At 43.8% G+C, this 21,144-nt stretch overlaps 1 protein-coding gene across 1 annotated transcript; it reads left to right on the forward strand.

Annotated features, from left to right (window-relative positions):
* The first annotated feature begins 2,475 nt into the window (after positions 1–2,475).
* Positions 2,476–20,564, forward strand: PTK6 (protein tyrosine kinase 6). The gene is made up of 8 exons (XM_032766471.2): positions 2,476–2,762; positions 3,825–3,946; positions 5,400–5,563; positions 12,358–12,511; positions 16,751–16,912; positions 18,285–18,466; positions 19,445–19,598; positions 20,377–20,564. Exons 1-8 carry the CDS (start codon positions 2,539–2,541, stop codon positions 20,562–20,564), a joined length of 1,350 nt encoding a protein of 449 aa, XP_032622362.1. The 5' UTR covers positions 2,476–2,538.
* The last annotated feature ends 580 nt before the right edge of the window (positions 20,565–21,144 follow it).

A 21,144-nucleotide genomic window follows, 5' to 3' on the forward strand; every position in this document is an offset into this window, starting at 1 on the left:
CTCAGTAGGAAAGACAGTAAGTATGGTAAGAGCCCACCATGGCTTAACTAGGAGATTGTCAACGACCTGAAACTCATACAAAAATTGGAAACCAGGTCAAATTACTCAAGATGAATATAAAAAGACAACAACGCCAGCATGTAGGGACAAAAATTAAAAAGCCAAGGCACACAATAAGCTAGGGATTTAAAGGGTAACAAGAAAACATTTTACAAATACATTAGAAGCAAGAGGAGGACTAAGGACAGAATAGGGCCATTTCTCAATGAGGAGGAAAAGACAATAACAGAAAATACAGCAATGGCCAAAGTGTTGAATGCCTTTTTTGTTTCAGTTTTCACCAAAATAAATTTAGCAGTGATTGGACCACTAATATAGTGAATATCAGTGTAAATGGGGTAGGATCCAAGGCTAAAACAGGGAAAGAACATATTAAGAATTACTTAGACGTGTTAGATGTCTTCAAGTGGGCAGGGTCAGACAAAATGTATCCTGCAAGACTTACAGTACTGGCTGAAGAATCTTTGATCCATTAGTGATTATCTCTGAGAACTCATGAAGAGCGGAGGAGGTCCCAGAGGACTGAAAAAGGGCAAATATAGCCCCTATCTATAAAAAGGCGAATAAGGACAACCTGGGGAATTACAAATCAGTCCGTTTAACGTTGGTACCCAGAAAGATAATGGGAGCAAATCATCAAACACTTTGTAAGCACCTAGAAGATAATAAGGTGATCGTAACAGTCAACATGGATTTGTCAAGAACAAATCATGTCAAACCAACCTAATATCCTTCTTTGGCAGGATAACAAGCCTTGTGAATAGGGAGAAGCAGTAGCTGTGATATACTTCAACTTTAGTAAGGCTTTGGATACTGTCTCACATGACCATCTCATAAGCAAACCAAGGAAATATAGCCTAGACAAACCTAATATAAGATGGTTGCACAACTGGCTGGAAAATCAAACTCAACGAGTAGTTCTCAATGGTTCACAGTCCATCTGGAAGGCCAAATCAATGGGGCTCCCTCAGGGATTTGTCTGGATAATGGGATAGAGAATACACTTATAAAGTTTTTGGAGAATACCACCCTGGGAGGAGTTGCAAGTGCTTTGCTTTGGAGGCCAGGATTAGAATTAAAAAATGACTTCCTTTTGCCTCAGTTTCCCCTAACGCTGGACTGTGAACCATTGATACCTCCTCTTTGAGTGTGATTTTCCAGCCAGTTGTGCACACACCTTATAGTAGGTTGTCTATGCTACATGTTGTGAGCTCTACAGGTGAAAAGCCTTGTATGGACCTCATCCAGCACAGTCAACAGGAAGTATTCCATTGACTTCAATGAGAATTGGATCAGGTCCCATAAGAGGCACAGGGGAGTGGGATCCCATGAAAGTGGGACTGCACATACAGCTGAGTGGCTTTTATGGAGCAGTTATTACATATGGCAGATAACGATGTAAGACAATATCCTCCTGGCCTCTGTTTTGGGGCATGTGAGAGACATTGACCATAGCTCCTTGCCCCAAAACGGAGGACAGGATATTGCCTTTACACCCTTATGTGTCACATGCAATATCTGCCTTTTTAACATGCCTGAAATGCTCAGGCTGACTCAAGAATCACCACTAACCCTCTAAAATTCCATTTCATTCCCTATTCCCCTCCCCTTCACCTCTTTCCCCATTTTCTCTCTCTTCCCTTCCTCCCTTTTTAACCTCCTTGACCCTCGTCTTTCTCTATAAATTTGTCTCCCTCTCTTCTCTCCTAGCATCGCTGTTTTCCCCCTTTCCCTCCCCTTCCCCTCTCCCATGTAGCAGTCTACAGCTGGGTGAAATTCACCCAGAAGACGGCTACACTGCAGTGGGGGTGTGCTTGCAATCTAGCTGGCTTGGAGACCACTAGCAATGAAGCCATGACAACACAGCTAGCCATCCAAATGACACCTTGGGTCCCAGGTGGGCTTGCAGAGCTCAGGATGAAGTCCATCCTGCCACAGCGTCACTGCTATTGGTATGTGAGCTAGTTAAAGGTAGGTCTTGTATGTCTGCACATGCGTCAACCACACCTCCTGATTGCGGTGCAGATTTTAGGTACCCAAAAGTGAATCCTCTTCATGTCACCCATGGCCTCGTCACCTCTGGCCTTTAGCTAGCCAGCCCTGCTTGCTTCACGGGGTTGGTGCCCTGCACCCATCTGAGACCTGGCAGCAATTCACTTGACTTCCTCTGTCCTTTTGTTGCCAACAGAGGCGTGGCTTAAGGGCAGGGCTGCAATTTAGCTATAAAGAAGATGATGTACAGAGGGCGTTATTGCAAAGTCTGCTCCTGGCAGGTACCATCTGACCTGCCTCCAATGAGATACGTTGGCAGAGTTACACAGACACCCTCGGAAGGCAGCCGGAGACAAGCATTCCAGGGCCGCTCGGCACAGCTTTTTAAAGAGCTCATGGCTGGAAAACTATGAGAACCTTGTCGACATTGGCTTTGCTGCGGGGAGACCTAACTCCTGCCATAATTCAGCTCCTCTACCCGGTAGCATGAATTCCAGGCTTGGAACCAGTCCTCTGTACACCAGCCTCTGGGACTTTGATGCCAGGACACGGACAGAAATCAGCTTCCGGGCAGGAGACCTCTTCCAGGTCATCAGGCAAGAAGGAGAATGGTGGTGGGCCAGGAAAGTCGATGGCTCGAACAGGATCCTAGCCAAAGGTTATGTTCCTTACAATTACTTAGCTGAGCAGGAGACAATGGAGGCAGAACCGTAAGTAAAACTCTGCTGGGGTCAGGAATCTTAACCACTGTTTAATGCTGGAAGATAAGAGGGCTTTGCATCTGTTAGCCAAATGGCAGTCTAGCCACACCAAGCAGTTTGGTGTCAGTCTCTGAGCCTGAGCCGTAGATAGTGGCTTGGTTCTGTATAGGAAACTACAGCCCTTTTACAAAGGTTTGGGTTACAATGAAATGCCGGGGCAGCATCCCACAAGGCAAGGCCAAAGAGAACCTGTGTCTGACACCCCTACACCCAGCACTGGATGGCAAGGACAGCCTCTGGAAAGGGAAGTAGGGAGGACTAGGTATCTAGGGCCTGAGTCATTGACCTGCTCTGGCTGCCTTCTTTGTGCCATGCCAGTGTCCCAGACCAGGCATAACCTCAGCAACAAGCTTCATTTATGGCTGTTTTGCCTCACCAAGATGGTGCAAAGCAGGTGAAGGGACCTGGGAAGCCTGGTCCCCTACTTTTTGGCTGTGAATCCCAGAGAGACATTGAAGGTGTGTATGAAAAGCGGGTGGGGACGCCACTTCCCACCAGTAACTGGCTCATGCTCTTTGTTAACCAACTTCTGTAACTTAACTAACTTGTAAAGCGAACTCATCCATAGGGTTAATGGGGCCGATTAACCAGTGGCTAGTGCAGCCTGAACCCCTGTGATGAACTAGTGGGGTCCTGTGAAATATGATTAGCCAGCATGAGGAAGCTCTCCACCAGCAGCCACTCTGGTGCTAAACCTCATGGCATGAATTTATGTCCAGGGATCTGGGATCTGGTGCATCACAAAGACAATGCAGCAACCCCAAAAGAAGTCATAGAAGCAGAAAGAGACTGGACCTTCCTTAGCTTGAGGGATGTGTTGATGGAGCAGGGGAGCAGAGTCCTGTCCCCTGAAGCAGGTTCTTTGTGGTTGGGGGATGCAGAACAGCAACACACCGAAGTCTCTAGCTGGCCATGGAGTTGTTCCAATGGGTTGATGCAGAGATCCCCAGGTGTGCTGACACTCTAGGGAGACTCCATCTCAACACACATTTATTTTCTCTCCTCCTCCAGCTGGTTTTTTGGGCAGATCTCGCGTTCCGAGGCATTACACAGGCTGCTGTCAGAAAAGAACAAGACGGGGGCCTTTCTAATCCGAATAAGTGAGAAAAAAGATACTGACTACGTGCTTTCAGGTAAGTCTAACTATTTCTCTCCCTCCTTCTGACCCACCTTCGGTAACAAAACACCAGCCCTTTTGCTTAGACCACTGAATATGGAATTTCCTTTTCTGGACTATTTAGCAACTTCACAGGAGCCAGCCATACTAAAGAGACACTATCCATTTTTTTGAATTGGCTAAATTGGAAGAACAGAGTGCCCTTGCATTCAGTAGTATGTCTTGATTTCTTTTTTAAATTCCTTTGTAAGAAGTAAGGAGTTTTTCTGCTCCACCTGTTGCTATTAATAAGGCATCTTCCTGTGAAATTGTTTAGCTTGTTACTCCAGGAAATTGGTGAACCTGACCATAAACAAAGCTCTGTCAGATGCTGAAGATACCCCAATACCTCTTCGACCCATTTCTTTCACAGATAGTGATCTGAGTAGGTACAAACATTTTGGAAAGAAATGTGCTCAGCAGGCTGGCATGTCTCTTTAAGAAACCATATGTGATCACTCTCTGTCCCATAGCACAGAAATCACATACTACTTCCCCTCCTCCATCCCAGATCAAACACATTGAAAGTTGTTCCTTTGAGCCAACTGCTTCCACAGCTGCTAGAAATGGGGATTCTGAGCCTCTCTGTTACAGGAAGACAGCAGTGAAGTTTGCAGTCCGCAGTTCCAGTGGTTAATCTCCTGCGGCTGCATGAAGTCTCAGGACAGTACCTACCAGGAAACAGAGCAAAAATAACTGGGATGTTTGCCAGTAATGAGTGATTTAAGTTAAGGTCATGGCCTTAAATGTAAACGTATTTAAACCTTTTAAAAAAAAAAACATAGTTCCAGCTGAAACCGGGGCTTGTGAGTTCCAGGAAGACTTCTTGGAGGGCATGTGTCTAACAGTGTGCACTGAGTCAATGTGCAGCAGGGAACAAGGATCAGAAACACAAGATAAGAGGACACTGGATTCTTCTCTGCAAGCATTGGCAGTGTTTGAAGGGAACTGACTAAAATTCCTGAATGCATTGCTAGTCATCACTAAGACACATTTGAGATGGTTACATATTTGGTTTATTTCAGTGAGCAAGGTGCTTTACAGACACTTTTAAGTTAGACATGTTCTCTGTCTCCAGGGATTCCAATCCACATTACACCAAGGGCCTTATTTCCCAAGGTGCTGAGCACCCACAACTCTGCAGTCAGTGAGAGTGACAGATTGTTCAGCACCTCTGACAGCCAGGCCTTAAGTTAAAGCAAATTGGTGATTTTAGTGAGGGATCACCCCATTCGATTCTGAAACCCAGGCGCAGGCGGCAGGCAGACCCTGTACAGATGCAAACCTTTCCCCCCACCCGTGACAGGTGTGTGAGGAATGACTTCTTGCCTCCTGGCATGTTGTCAGTTACTGGAACAGGAAGGTAGCAACACATTTAATGACTGTTTTGCATTGTGTGCTCCTCCCCCCTCTCCTCCTTGATTTCCCAGTTCGGGATGACTCAATTGTGAGGCACTACAAGATCTGGCGGAACTCCCAGGGGAACCTCTACATGAACGCTGCGCTCTCCTTCCCGGATCTGCTCAGCCTAGTGGAGCATTACAAAGCGAAGAATCTTTCCCACGGCCTGAGACTGACAATCCCCTGCTGGAAGGTAAATCTGAGCCAGCCAAGAACTGCCAGGATGATGCTTGTGGTGGGAGCGTTAGTTGGTGAGTGAGTCAGGATATGGCAGGGCAAGCTTGACGTCTTCTTGCATGCAGGCTTGGAGGTCAGATGGGCTCAGTATAGGGGTGATGAGGTGAAATTTTATGGCCTGTGTTATACAGGAGGTCAGATGGGCTCAATCACAGGGTAAAATTCTCTGGTTTGTGTTCTACCGGAGATCTTAAAATCTATTTGTTAGACCAAGGGACTTGAAATCAGAAGATGTAGATGCTATTCCTGACTCTGTCACTGACTCTCTGACTTTGGGCATGTCCTGAAACCTACCTGTGCCTCAGTTTCTCAGTTTGTAACATGAGGAGAATAATACCCACTTTTGTAAAATCATTAGGAGGTAGGTGCCATATAAGCACTGAGGGCCAGATTTCAAAGGTATTTTAGTGCCTAGAGGTGCAGATAAGCACATAGTAGCGTTTTTAAGAGCTGTTAAACAGGTTAAGCCCCTAACTCCCATTGAAATCAATAGACATTAGATGCCTAATCTGTTAAGGCATTTTTGTAAAATCCCTCTAGGCACTTACCTGCATCTTCAGGTGAATAAATATCTTTGCAAATCTAGCCCTACGTATTCCTATTGTTAGGTGATACATGAGTTGTCACACTTATAACATGAGAGAGATACCATGGTCTAGATAATACTTAGTCCTGCCATGAGTGCAGGGGACTGAACTAGATGACCTCTCGAGGTCCTTCCAGTGGTATGATTCTATGACTTCAGGAACTCAGCCAGAGCTCAGGGGTCTGTGACTGGAGTGTGTGGGTGAGGTTCTTTGGCCTGCAATGTGCAAGAGGTCAGACTAGATGATCACAATGGTTCCGTCTGGCCTTAAAGTCTATGAGTCTATAAGATCCACGAGAATGATTAAAGAATTGGATAACATGGCTTATAGTGATAGACTCTAGGAAATCAATCTGTTTAGCTTAACAAAGAGACGGCTAAGGGACGGCTTGATCAAAGTCTGTATGTACCTGCATGGGGAACAAAACTTTGATAATGTGCTCTTCAGTCTAGCAGACAAAGGTATAACAAGAGCTAATGACTGGACAATGAAGTTTAGACAAATTCAGACTGTAAATAAAGCACCATTTTTTTTAACAATAGAACACCTTACCAAGATCTGTGGTGGAGTCCCCATCACTGGCAATTTTAAAATCCAGATTGGATGTTTTTTCTAAAAAATATGCTCTCGTTCAAACAGAAATTAATTCAGGGAAGACCCAGGGCGGCACTTCCATTTAGGCAACCTAGGCAGTCGCCTAGGGCGCCAGGATTTGGGGGGTGGCAATTCGGCGGCAGGGGGTCCTTCCGTGCTCCGGGTCTTCGGCAGCAGTTCTGCGGCGGGTCCTTCACTCGCTCCGGGACCCACCGCCAAAGTGCTCTGAAGACTGGGAGCGCAGAAGGACCCCCACCTAGGGCACCAAAAACCCTGGCGCTGCTCCTGGGAAGACCCATGGCCTGTGTTATCCAGGAGATCACGCTTGTTAGTCACAATGGTCCTTTCTGGCCTTATAAATCTGCAAATGAGTAACTAAATCAGCCCCCGACCCAGAAATGCATACTTAGTGCCAACCGAACACTGCCATCCAGGGACTGCACGTATGTTATATACTCCTGGGGGAATTCTGCCCCACTGCACGAATACAGAATTCATATCCTCTGCAGAGTTCTTTGCTCCCCACAGAAAAATGGGGAAGCAAAGAAATCTGCGGGGGACATGCACCCCTTCCCAGGCAGCCCAGACATCTCTCTTCGAGCCCCTGGAGCAACCAGTGGAGATGTAAATCACTGTGGGGGGTGCAGGGCTGGGCGTGTGTGGGGAGACATCAATCACTGCCAGGCGGACGGGGCTGGGCGTGCATGTGACTGAATGAGTGAGAGAGGCTATTGCCACACACCTGGCATGGAGGGCTAGAGCTTCAGGTTGTTTGGAGGTAGGCTCAAGGCAAGCTCTATCCCCTCAAGAAGGCTAATGGCATTTTGGGCTGTATAAGTAGGGGCATTGCCAGCAGATCAAGGGATGTGATCATTCCCTTTTATTCAGCATTGGGTGAGGCCTCATCTGGAGTACTGTGTCCAGTTTTGGGCCCCACACTACAAGAAGGATGTGGAAAAACTGGAAAGTGTCCAGCGGAGGGCAACCAAAATGATTAGGGGGCTGGAGCACATGACTTATGAGGAAAGGCTGAGGGAACTGGGATTGTTTAGTTTGCAGAGGAGAAGAATGAGGGGGGATTTGATAACTGGTTTCAACTACCTGAAAGGGGGTTCCAAAGAGGATGGATCTAGGCTGTTCTCAGTGGTACCAGATGACAGAACAAGGAGCAATGGTCTCAAGTTGCAGTGGGAGAGGTTTAGGTTGGATATTAGGAAAAACTTTTTCACTAGGAGGGTGGTGAAGCACTGGAATGGGTTCCCTAGGGAGGTGGTGGAATCTCCTTCCTTAGAGGTTTTTAACGTCAAGCTTGACAAAACCCTGGCTGGGATGATTTAGTTGGGGATTGGTCCTGCTTTGAGCAGGGGTTGGACTAGATGACCTCCTGAGGTCCCTTCCAACCCCGATATTCTATTCTATGATTCTATTCTATTCTAAGAAGAGCAGAAAATGTAGCAGCCTGCCTGCTTAGTTATTACTGTTCCTACTGTTATTGAATTGTTCCCATTCTTAATCAATTCCCCCAGCAGCATAGAACAGGTGTAAAAGTTTTAAGGCTCCTTTACATTGCCAAGGTGGTGTAAAGGTGCCTTATTGTAAATGACAGGAAGGGAATCCTCAGCTAGGAAGAGCTATGTGGTTTCTTGCTTTTGTCCTCTGCCCAAGTGGCACAATGGAGTTAGATTGCAGCTCAGGATCTATTTTACTTACCCATTTAAAAAAAAAAAAAAAGACTCTGATGGCAAATAAAACATTTGTCAAGCAGTCAAGAAAATGTCAGGACAGTCGGAACCAAGCACTGCATGGAGTAGCCAGCCAGGTCGAGATGAAGTTACCAAAGGGATATTCATTCTTGTGCATGACGTGAATGGCTTTCACATCCTGCACGGAAAACGGCCATGCCAACTTCTCATGCTCGAGAATTCCCTGCAAAACTGCACCTGGAGGGGGACAAATTATTTTGCGCATCCTGCAGTGTTGTTCTCAATCATGACCGATGTTCTGTAATTTGTTGATCATTTTGCCTTAAAAAAAACCCCAAACTGAAGGAAGATATGGCTCAAGAGGAAGGCAGAAACACGTACGCTGAAAAACAAAACACAGGCAGAGAAAGAACGTGTGCAGGTGAGTGGAAATATCAGAAAATCTTATAATATAGAAAAATAAGATAAGTAGCTTAGAAGAACTATAGCGATGGGGTCTCTTCACTTGCTCAGAGATCTTGAATAGACAGCTCTGTTTTTAAACTTTTTTTAAGTGATAACTATGGTCAGTTTTCTGTTGATGATAATACACTCTACACGGTCACTTTTGCACTTTCACGTGATGTTCTACAGTCAATTGTAATTTAATAATGCACTTTTGTTATCTCCTTGAATAGAGACATAAGCCAAATAACTAAATATTACAATATATATGGAATCATGTGATCATTTATTATACTATAAATCTAAATTAAAATCTAGACATTCGGAACTAAATATAATGTGAATAAATGTATTAATCTAAGATTAAAGATGTTACATGAATAATAAACATAGGTAAGTCTTGAGTAAGCACCAAACTTCTCTACTTTCAGATTTGTACAGCATGAGTGAAGACACTAGCAGGTGCCAACATCTCTATGTTGAAGACTGACCACCCACTTATGCGAGATTTTCTTGACAGCAGGGTCCGGAATGGTGGTGCGATTCCTGATAGGACACAACTGACTGAGACACTCACCCAAAATGTACCTCAAAGAAAAGGAAAACTTAAAACTGAAGCTTAAAGACAAGAAAATCGCTGTTATCTTTGATGAGTGTACTGTTTGCACCATTAGAACCTGCTTGCCATGGGCATGTTAACTCTTTTTTGGTGGATAAAGTGTTTTTAGATGCTGTTAATCAGTCAGCTGTTTCACAGGCTGTAGTCAAAGCAGGAAATGAGTACCAGCTTGATTATGAAAATGTTTTCGTAATTGATACTGACAATGTTAGTTGCATGAAAAAGGCATTTAATTCTATTTTCTCTATGCTGTTTTCAAATTCTGTGCATATCACCTGTTTAGCACGTATTGTTAATTTAATTGGTGAATCATTTTGAAAGCCTTTTCAGCTGGTTGATACACATGTAAAGTGCTTCAAAAACATGTTCTATTACTCTGGTAGTAGGAAAGTGAGGTACGGCCGTTTCATTAACCAGAAACTACAAGAGGAGTCTCCAGATGCAAAAGCATCCATGCCTTCGAGCCAGGTAGAACACGTGGGAACATCTGGGTCCATGATATTCAGTATCACTCTAAGAACTTTCAGTTCTACAAAGAGTTCTTCAGTGACGAGAGCAACAGATACTCCTCAGTTTCTGTGCCAACTATTCAGATAATGCTGAATGACCCAAAGTACAAATCACTTTTGTACAGATCACTTTTCTAGCATAGAAAGGTGAACAAATTCTCAGTTTAAATCTGGCATTTGAGAACAGGAAGCTTTGCACTGTTAAAGCATTTGACCTTCTGGAAGAACAGCAGATATATTGCAGTTCACGTCTAGAGCTCCCTTCAGAAAGCACCTCAGAGTTTTTCAAATTTAGGGAAAACTTATCTCCTGTTGAAAGACTTGCCTTTCTAGCTCTCTTTAAAGAGGCATTCCATGAAGCTTGACAAATATTTGTCCTTTGGACAACCAGGTCTGAATTTTCTGAAGGCTTGTAGGTTATTTGATCCTTATTGTGTTTATATCTTGCCAGTACACTATGTGAGTATTTTCAAGCAATACCTGGTTTTTCTGAGGTACTTGAACAGGAGCTAAAACTGTACAGGGAAAAGATTGTGCTTGAAGCTATTCAAAGTAAACCTATTTTTGTAAAGCTCCAAGTGTTTTGGCTTTTGGTGAAAGAGAAGATTCCAAATATTGCCAAATTGGCCTTGAACTGCATAAATGCTGTCTCAAACCCTGCAGATGGAAAGAGAAGTTTTTCACTGTACAATTTGATCCTTTCTGCAAGAAGGAAATCATTAAGTGAGAAAAAAATGAAGGCTCTTTGTTTTCTGTACTATAATTTAAATAAAAATACTGGATTGTATTGAAATGCAGGACAACGATTCGCAAAAATGAATGACTTTCATGCATGAAAGTCGGAGAAATTTAAAGCGACATTCTACTTTATTTTTATTTTGCTGTTTGGTGTTCTGTAATGTAATTTCAATGAAAATCCAGATTATAACTGGAATGCAGGGTATTGGTTACCAAGTATTTGCAGTGTAACTTTCATGTGTTTAGGAAATGCTGGATTGTTGTTGTGATTTTTTTTCTGTATTGCAGTTTAAATAAATTACTAAAATAATTGAAACTGGCATGATTATACTCCGTTATTTTGACAAAATATGGAGAATTTTGCAGAATTTTTAATTTTTTGGTGCAGAATTCCCCAGGAGTATTATACAAGTTCTTTCAATGTTGTATATACATCCTATTAGTCACTGTCCATTCTGTAAGATCAGCAATTATAGAAATCAAATTTGCTTGGCAAAAATCAATCCCTGGTGTAAATACTGAAGTCAGGGGAGTTACCCTCAGGTTTATGGCAAATTAATGCATAAGCATATCAAGAAATGGCAAGGGAGACTGAAGGAGCAAGGTATCAGGATAGCATCTCAGATTGGCAGGTGGTTTGGGTGTATATTAGAACTTTATGTGGGTGGAAGATTGAGTGTTATCTGGGGAGTCTGCATCTATGTCATTTGACTAAGGAAGCATGTAGCGTCTCTTATGCTCACCCAGTGACATGGAAATAGCAGCTGATACATAGACCATTCCTTAACCTCTTCACTGCTGCCTGTGCGCACATGCCTCACTGCAGCAGAAGGAGGATGCAATGAAGAAGCCTTGTCTCACAAATAGGACACCTGTAGAGAAGTCAGTCAAGCCACCAGCTTTTGCTTCATGGATATTCATGTTAGAAACCTGAGGTTTGGCAACAAAAAATCATAGATGTCACTCTAGGGGAAAAATAATTTCCAGTTGTGACTATTTCACCCAAGCTGCAGTTAGAAACTTGGCCTGGGGTGCAGCTTTGGTCTCTAGATAGTGAAGTCTCATTTGTTTTTGATAGAAAAAACACTTTTCCTTGGTGAAGTGGCATGGGGTTTATGCTTGTGGATGCTGCCTTTCATGTTGCAAAAGAGAAACTAAAGAAAGAAAAGGTGGCATTTTTGCAAGTGGAAAAACACGTGTTGCCCTGCCCCAAATGGTTTAATTATCTAGTTGCTTACGTGATTCCCCTCAATGTGGTCTGCAAACATCTCCATGGTATCTGAGTACTTCCATGGCAATGACACATTGGAGGAGCACATATCCTGGAACATCTTGTTGTCACCAACTCGTGTAGAGCGAATATAACACCTTTTCTCTGGATGTATAATCACATCAATCACCCTGCTTGATTGGTCCATCAGCCCTCGTAGAGAGCACTGATCATAACACATCATTCATGTTGTTCTAGCCAGTCCTTCAGGCATCTCCGTTATTTCCCCTGATGGACTTTCTCAGGCTGAAACATTATAAAGTTGTTTTGTTGTTGTTTAATCTAGCAAGAACAAGAGCCTCTGCCTCACTGGGATGACTGGGAAAGACCCAGAGAAGAATTCAGTTTCATCAAGAAGCTGGGAGCTGGATACTTTGGAGAAGTTTATGAAGGATACTGGAAAAAGAAGGTCAAAGTTGCAATTAAAACAATCCCCAAAGGTGAGAGCTTTTATTCTGGGAGGATGTTTGTGCTCTTTATCTAGAGAGTGTAGTGGTGGCTTGTCTTCTCTTTGCAGCTTCAGCTTCCCCCACTGTCTGGCTGCTCTCAAGTACTGGCCAAACCAAAACTCTACCCTTTTCAGGATAACAAGAGTCCATTGACAACAAACAGCTCTTCCGACCCAAGTCTAAGCCTTCACCCCTGAGTCCAGTGCTTCTCACACAGCCCGCTCCCAAATAAAGAACATACCCCACCGTTCCGGAGTCCTGCCTGCTTCTTGGATCTTTCTTGGATCTTCCCTGGATCTTTCTCAGAGTGCTTCCCACAGCCCCTTCTAGCCTCCTTCCCTGATTTCCTCTCAGCAAAGACCCCAGTCACTGCGGCAGCAGGCCTCTCCTACCTGTCAACAGAAGATTATTATAGGCAGGAGATGGAAATGGAGAGCATTTATATTCCTGCTCCATTTCCCAGCATTCTTTTCTCTGGCTTATGATTGCAAGAGTGCCACTGGGAACTACAACTCCCAGGATGCCTTGCTGCATGGGTAGGGTAGTGTCACTGTACAGCTGCCTTCAACTCTGTGGCAGAGGGTCGTCAGTCATTATTGTGAGTTTTTTGTTTAAAGGGTCATGAAGAAATGCAAAGTATTTGTAACCACAGTGGTTATGGTGCAAACTCACCCCCTACCCCTGAGTTTTGCCTTATATAATAACAAAGCCCTGAGGCAGGCCTGTATCTACAACATGAAGTGTAGCCCCAGCTCCGAGCAGGCTGTTCCTAGTCGAATTTTGGCTAGTAAAAGGTGAAACTGCAAATGTTGGAACTGTTCAGTTTCATTATCTGCGCGGTTTGCAGCATGCCATGGGCATGGCCCAACTCCCCTGCATCCTGTTCGTGACGCCATGTAGATTGCCACGTATTCGCAGGGGCGAAAGGAAGTGCAGGCCTGTTATTTACCAGGCTGCACGTGGCAACAGACTATATAGGTAAGGGATGCAAGGAGAGTATGGGTCACGATGCGAACTGCAGACACACATCAACTAAAATTAATCAATTTAAAGTTTTATTGGTGATAGTTACAAGGGGTAAGGAGCAGCGTATGTTAGCTAATAGAATTAATAAACTAAAACACACAATGACTAAAAATCTACTAACAATATTTATAAACAAAGATGCAGCATTTAGTAATAACCGATACTTACAAATACAAACCAACGCATAACGACCGGCAAACGTAGAAACTCTGTTTGAAACACGTGAGCTGAGAGAGAGGCTTCGAGGTGATCAGGCTCGGTTACGGGTGTACACAGGATACACAGGATTCATTTTTCTTTCTCCTCTGCCTGCCTGCACATGGCAGGGCGGCCTAAAGTACTTACTATGACATTACAGAAGTGTCATAGGGGACGGAGCCCAAAACCTGTGTGTGTTCGTTTCTGATTGGCACAAGCAAAGTTTACACCAAGTAGGGGAGCAGGTGCCTAAAAATCTGGCTTCGCCCCCAAAGGGTGAGGAGATGCATATTGTTTTAGAGTGTGTTCAACACTGAATGACAAAAGAAGAGGTCAGTGCAATACCGGTATGGGCAAGTTCTACAGGATGCAGACAGGAACTCATCTTAACACCCCTGAGTTTTGCCTTATATAATAACAAAGCCCTGAGGCAGGCCTGTATCTACAACATGAAGTGTAGCCCCAGCTCCGAGCAGGCTGTTCCTAGGGTTTCTCTCTGAAAGGCTTTCCTCCTGCTTTCTCTGACTCCAGAAAGGCTACCCTAGGTTAAAAGCCAGCCAGTTCTATGGATTTAAGTGTGTTAGCCTACATCTTCTTCATGAGTATTGAGAGAGCTTTTTGCTTGTGTGAAGCTAATTGAGCCAACATGGTTGAAAAACACTTCCTTTGTGACCATCAGGGCATGGCTTTGTAGTCCTGAGGTGGAGATAATAAGTCCCACTTGGTCCAGCTGCCAAAATGAGTCACTAAAGTCCCGTGACTCCATGCAAGGTCCTAAAGCTGATACCCAGTGTGGCAAAATGGCCAGTGCTGGTATGGTGGGTCCCACACTTTTCTTGGCGGGGGGTGCTAGGACACCATCCCTCTACCCCTGCTCTTGGGGTGCTGAGGGCCGCGCTAATGGCCCGAGAAGGTGGTAGAGGACAGAAGCAGGAAAGGGGTCTGGGTTTGCTCCTCACTCTGAGCCCCAGCTCCTGTCAACCCCTGTGGGCTTCTTACCTCCTTCCCCCTTGGGTAGGGTTACCCTCGGTCCTTGACACTGAGGGAGGGAGTCTCCCTGCCCTACTGGGGCAGGGTATCCCTTCCTCCCATTCTCTGGTCTTTTAATTCTCAGCAACACACCTCCAAACTCAAGTCCTCTCTCTTTCCTCACACCAACCACCCTGTCTGCCTGAAGCAGGGTTTTTTATTAGGTTCCTGATAGGGCCTAACTGAATACAGGTGCTCTAACTAACCTGTAGTAACCTTCCCTACTATACAAGGAGCCATGTCTTAATTAGCCTAGGGCTTATGCCCATCCACTTCCCAGCACCCAATAAGATCACTCTCCCACTTCTCCCTGGCCCTGCTGCATCTCACCAGTCACAATATTGGTATGCTGAGAAGTAGGGGTGACTGAATGGGTCACAAACTCTTTGAGATGGGGTGTGAATGCACCCTTCAATTAACACAACTCTCAGGATAAGTTAAGCACAAGAGCCTCCCCTAAGACAACAGGGGTTGTGAACCTCCCCCCCCCCCCAGGAGTTTTAAGCTGGGTGGGCAAAGCAGAGGGGCTTTTCACTGAGGTGAGCCCAAGGTGACCCTGGAAAAGCTAGAGAGAGCAGTTTTGAGCCTGGTGTTGGCTAAAAAGGTTTAGGGCTATAAGCTAAGACACTGCTCCTTTGGTTCTTGACTCCTCCTGCATTCGGAGATGCAGGACTTTGGACTATTTCCTTGTAAATAAACAAGATTGCATCAAAGAAAATGCCAGACTCCATCTGTCATAAACAGATAGCTAAGGGTTAATGTCTATTTCACCTGCAAAGGGGTAACCAAACACCTGACCAGAGGACCAATCAGGAAACAAGATTTTTCAAATCTCAAGGGAGGGAACTTCTGGGTGTGTGTTTTCTTTCTCTCTTGCCTGTTGCTTCTCGGCTCTGAGAGTGAACTGTCTCTCTCCAAGCTTTCTAATCTTCTGTTTCCAAGTGTAAGTATAAAGGTAGAAAGACAATAGTTTTATATTGTTTTGTAATTTACATGTGTGTAGTTTGCTGGAATGTTTTAAATTGTATATCTTTTGGATAAGGCTGTTTATTCATTTTCTTTTAAAGCAATTGACCCGTGTTAATGTCAACCTTGATACAGAGACCAGTTTTATGCCTTTTTCTTTCCTTTTTATATAAAGCTTCTTTTTAAAACTTGTGGATTTTCTTTTCTAGCTGAGGCTCAAGGGGATAGAATCTCTGTGCCAGGGTTACGGTCTCTCTCAGGGAAAGACTGGGAGGGGGAAATCTCTGTGTCAGAGTGCAAGCTTACCTTTGCAGGGACTCTGACTGAGGGTGAAAGAAACTGGATCTCTCTGTTTTGCATTTCAAGGAATTGAAATAGTGGGCTCGTCCAGGGCTATCCAGGGAGGGGAAGCCTGGGAGGAAATAAAGAGGAGACAAGGGGAGGGGGTTATTTCCCTTTGTTGTAGACTCAGGGCATCTGAGTCTTGGGGTCCCCCAGGGAAGGTTTTGGGGAGATCAGAGTGCGCCAGACACTGGAATCTGGCTGGTGGCAGTGATATCAAATCTAAGCTGGTAATTAAGCTTGGAGGTTTCATGCTAGCATCTTATGTTCTGAACTCTAAGGTTCAGATCTGAGTAGGAAAGCTATGATACCATCAATTTCTGCTTCCAACTGGAACATCTTCACGGCCCTGAAATTTGACTAGCCGCCTAGGTCGAAAAGGGGCAACAGTATTAATATTGTCACCTCAAGAGTAACACCAGAGACTAGCTCTGTGAAATGCCCTACTTTAGGATTCCACATCTCTTATCTACGAAGGGGTGTTAGTGGGACAATTTCTTCGTCCAAGTATTCTTATTGCTTTAGGATGGACATGAATGCCCGTGTCTCCATTTCTCTTATGTTTCTGCCGGTAGCCTTTTGGACTTGGAAGAGGTAATTCAATGTAAAGATCTCTATTAAAGTATCTCATTCCTTCCCATTCTCTTTTCTTGCACGGGTCCTTTGCAGCTGACCTGACATACCAGGCCACTTTCAAGAACGAAATCGAGGTAATGAAGAATCTGAGGCACAAGCACATCCTCTCCCTCTATGCCATCTCTTCTGTTGGAGATCCTCTCTACATCATCACAGAGCTCATGCTCAAGGGAAACCTGCTAGATTTTCTCCGAGGTAAGGCAGAGTAGTGGTGCTTCCTGGTGACTTCAAGCCATGATGAGTGGAGAAAGATTTGATCTTCAAGCCACCCTCCTCCATTCTTCCCTAATTTACAGTGATGATAGAAGCTTATGTTAAAAAGAGGGCATAAAAACTAGAGGATGATCTCCAGGAAGGAGCTGTCTCTGGAACAAGTATGACTGATCTAGTAGTAGGTGAAGCAATGGCAACTGTGGTAGTTCAGGCAGTAGCTGTCTCATGCAGGGCATCCAACAGCTGAGGCCTCCAAAATAATTGGTGGACATTTTTTAAAATGGTGGTCTAGTCTCTTGGAACCACACGTACTTCAAGGTTCTGGGATTAAGCAGGTGGGAAGTGACCCAGGGTTCACTTTTTGAAGCCACCTCAATGTCTTAAGAAGCTAAGTCTCTCATTGGACTCCTAAGGTCCAGATTTTCAAAGGTATTTTAGGTCCCTACACCCATGGGAGTTAAGCACCTAAATACCTTTGAGGCTCAGGGCCTAAGTCACTTTTTAAAAAGAAATTTAAGGTCCTAAGTGACTTAGTTGCTTTTGAAAATTTTAGCCCAAGACAATTTTGGCAGGAAGATAATAAACCCATGTCAGTGATTACCTGATACTTTTCAATGGCGGAGATAATTTAATTGTGGGGAAAAGTGAAAGGCACAATTTCATCCTTGCTGTTCATCCATCATTGGTTTTAACAACAGCAGGGATGGAACTGATTCACTAAATTCAGTGAGGTCAGCTTTTGTCATCCAGAGAAGTGCAATACAGAGATTGATTATGTTGGTGTAAGGGGTGTTTCTAGAGATGTTTTGATTTTTTTCCCCCGAATCTTTGGATACATTTATATTGTTGGGAGAAAAAATGGTTAAAATTTATGCTGGTAGAAAAAAACATGGTAAAAATTTGCTGATTTTTTTCAATATTTTTCCTATTGTTTTTATCAAAGCTGGAAATTTTGTCTAAATTTCAAAATTTTAAAAATGTCAAGTTTAAAATCTCTGAAAATTGAATACGTTTATGCCTTTGGAATTCTTCTTTCTATCTTTTTTTCTCACATGCTTCAACTTGTCAAATACAAAACCAAGCCTATTTTATCAGGTGATGGAAGAGATATGAGATATATACTGCTCTACCTCTGGAACTCTCTGAAACTTTTTGACTGAAATTAAATTTAACATATGAGTATGTTCTTATCCCTATGTGACATCTACACAGGTTTCCATGACCAGCTAAGATCTTGCTTTGCCTTTTCACCACAGTGTGTCTTCCACCACCCAGAGCTATTTTCCTGTCTTTGATCCATATGGCCATTGGAGCTAGATAATAATAGAAGGATCTTTTGTTCACTTTTTGTCAGAGTCAGAAAGGGAGCATCTGGAAATGACCGATTTGGTTGACATGGCATCCCAGGTGGCTGATGGGATGTGCTACTTAGAGTCTCAGAATTTTGTTCACCGAGATTTAGCTGCGAGAAATATTCTTGTTGGAGAAAACAACATCTGCAAAGTGGGTGACTTTGGCCTGGCCAGGCTTATCAAGGTATTGTCAATCAGTTCAGGGCTGACAACGGTTGGTTTGGAAGGGGGAAGTAACAAAATGTGATTACTGGACCCTGATGAATCCCTCAATGAGCTTAAGATAACATAACTGAGGCCCACTGATGGTTAATAACCATGAGCCATAATCTGCTCACAGTTACCCCCATGCAAACCGTGAATTTACTCCATGGTGCTCTGAATACATTCCCCTCTGAGTAATGTTAAAATGTGGCTAACTTTGGACACACAAATTAATGGAGCGACAGGCATATTTGCAAAGGAATTGTCTCAGGGCCTGATTCTGCAACCCATTCTCATGCAGGATAGTGTTTACCCAAGTGAGTAATTCCATTCAACTCAGAGGGCGACAAGAGGTGAAGAAGGATTGTAGAATAAGGTGGGTTGGAATGGATCCAATGATCAGTAGCTGGGAGAAGCTTTCCACAGCAGGTGCTTCTCAATCCCAAAACAACATCAATGCCGAATACACTAATAATCTCTTATGGCCAAATCACTCCCAGTTTTCTGTGGTTGCAGAGGGTCTGGTTGCTGCAGAACCAGTGGGATTGCACTGGCCAAGAGTTGGGGGCAGAATATGGAGACAATATCGGATGTGAAGACGTCCTGTCGAGGCTCCCTGCCCAGTAGCACGTAGGGAGAAGTCAGGGATGGGATCTCTGTGGAGATTATGGCACAGTCATGGAATATTATGCTGGGCTGGTGTGGACTGCACAGAGGAGCTCCTCAGCTAATGTGGGAGGGTGATTCTTCTCTTTCTCCTTTGCTCAGTTTTTCAGACTGGTCTCATGCCTGATCCTTGGAGAGCAGTTAGCCAGTCTCACCTACTGTAAAATCCCAGTTTTGTTTCCTTCGGTCCAAACCGAATGGCACCGATTTTTGACCTCTGGAGGGAGCAGAGTCCTGCTTCCAGGAGCTGTATCTACCTCTCCTTTTAATCACAAATCCTTTGTGTTTGTAGGATGATGTGTACTTGTCTTACTCCAGGAATATCCCCTATAAATGGACAGCCCCTGAGGCCATTTCGCATGGACGCTATTCCATGAAGTCTGATGTTTGGTCTTTTGGGATCCTTCTGTATGAAATTATCACCTATGGACAGATTCCATATCCAGGTATTGTGCCTGAATAGCAAGGAGTTGCACACAGCGTAAGTTTAATTTCACGAGGTATCGTGGAAAGCACCTGCTTTGTGTTTGGTTTGGAGCCCAAGGTAGAGTCATTGGCAAGAAGCCACGATGACTAGAGCTGTGCAAATAATGGATTTTTAGCTATCCCGAAAAAGGAAAGAAAATTGCTTTGATTTTGAGCATTTTGGAAAAGTTTTTAATTTTTTTAAATAAGAAAATCAAAGGAAATTTTGAAACAAAATTTCTCTTCAAATGGGAAGATCCATACATTTTATTTGTGATTTTCTAAATGAAACATTTTGGTTCTTTTGACATTTTTTAAAAGTTGTTTTTGAACAGAAACTATTTGATGAAACTGACCTGAATGCACATGTTTTGATGTTATCAAATCTGCATTCTTCACTGAAAATAAATGTCAAAAATTTTAACCCTGCTCTTGTGCTGACAAGATACACACGTTACAGGTATCAAAGCTTGGGAAAACACTCTTCTTCTGATTGCACCCCAGTGTAAATCAAGGTTAAACTCTCCTTTCTGCCTGCAGTTACACCAGCATATTTGCTGCTGACTTTCACAAGTGTAACTCAGGGCAGAATTGAGCATGGCAATTTATATCCCAGCCACTTTCCCAAGTTCATACAAATATGCTTCAAGAAGGAATAATGGCACTTACCCCCAAAGATACTGGATTCCAGTTGTTATTCTGGCTGCACTTGGGTTATGCGGTGATGCTTCTAACACACTTTTTCTTCCTTATATGTAGGTATGAGTAACAGTGAGGTTTGCCAAAAAGTCCAAACAGGTTTCCAGATGTCCTGCCCACCAAAGTGCCCATCCATGCTCTATGAAATCATGCGCAAGTGCTGGCACCTCAGTCCAGATCAGAGGCCTGACTTCCAGCACCTCAAAGGGAAACTCTACAGTTTCACACACTACGAGAACCCAGGGTGATAGCTGCACCAGGAGCCCTTGTCTTACTGTTTCCTTTCACCTCTTTTTAAGTCTGGCATTTTTGTTATAAAGACCTCTGGGATATGAAACCAATAGCTCTCTGGCTTGGATATCTGCGGACTTTTCCTAGATCATTTTCTGAAGAATAGGGATTCTGATATACTAAGGATACATGCTTAAAGAACAGCTGTTTCCAGAGAAGATGAATCTATTTCAGGAGCAAGGACTCATGTTAGTTGTCATCAATCATTTCACACACAAAAATCTGAAGCAACACAAGAAAAACCATTTGGGGTTGATTCTCTCCTGATAAGACAATATATTCCTTCTGTCCGCCTTGCAAATTCATTTCGAGACTTCCTGCTCACCAGACCATTGTATAATTACATCTACTCCATAGACGTGATGGGGTTCTGTAAGACTTAATTTTTGCCGTAATGTTAGAATGTGTAAATGATTAGCAAAATATATGACAATAATCTACATGTCCCGGGGAGCCTTTATCGGACTCCACTGTGAGGAATAACAGAATGATCAGCTGTGCAAGACTCCAGGGTCTTGGAAAGGGAGCAATGGAAAT

The sequence above is a fragment of the Chelonoidis abingdonii genome, chromosome 14 (genome assembly GCF_003597395.2).
Source record: "Chelonoidis abingdonii isolate Lonesome George chromosome 14, CheloAbing_2.0, whole genome shotgun sequence".
Taxonomy (NCBI): domain Eukaryota; kingdom Metazoa; phylum Chordata; order Testudines; family Testudinidae; genus Chelonoidis; species Chelonoidis abingdonii.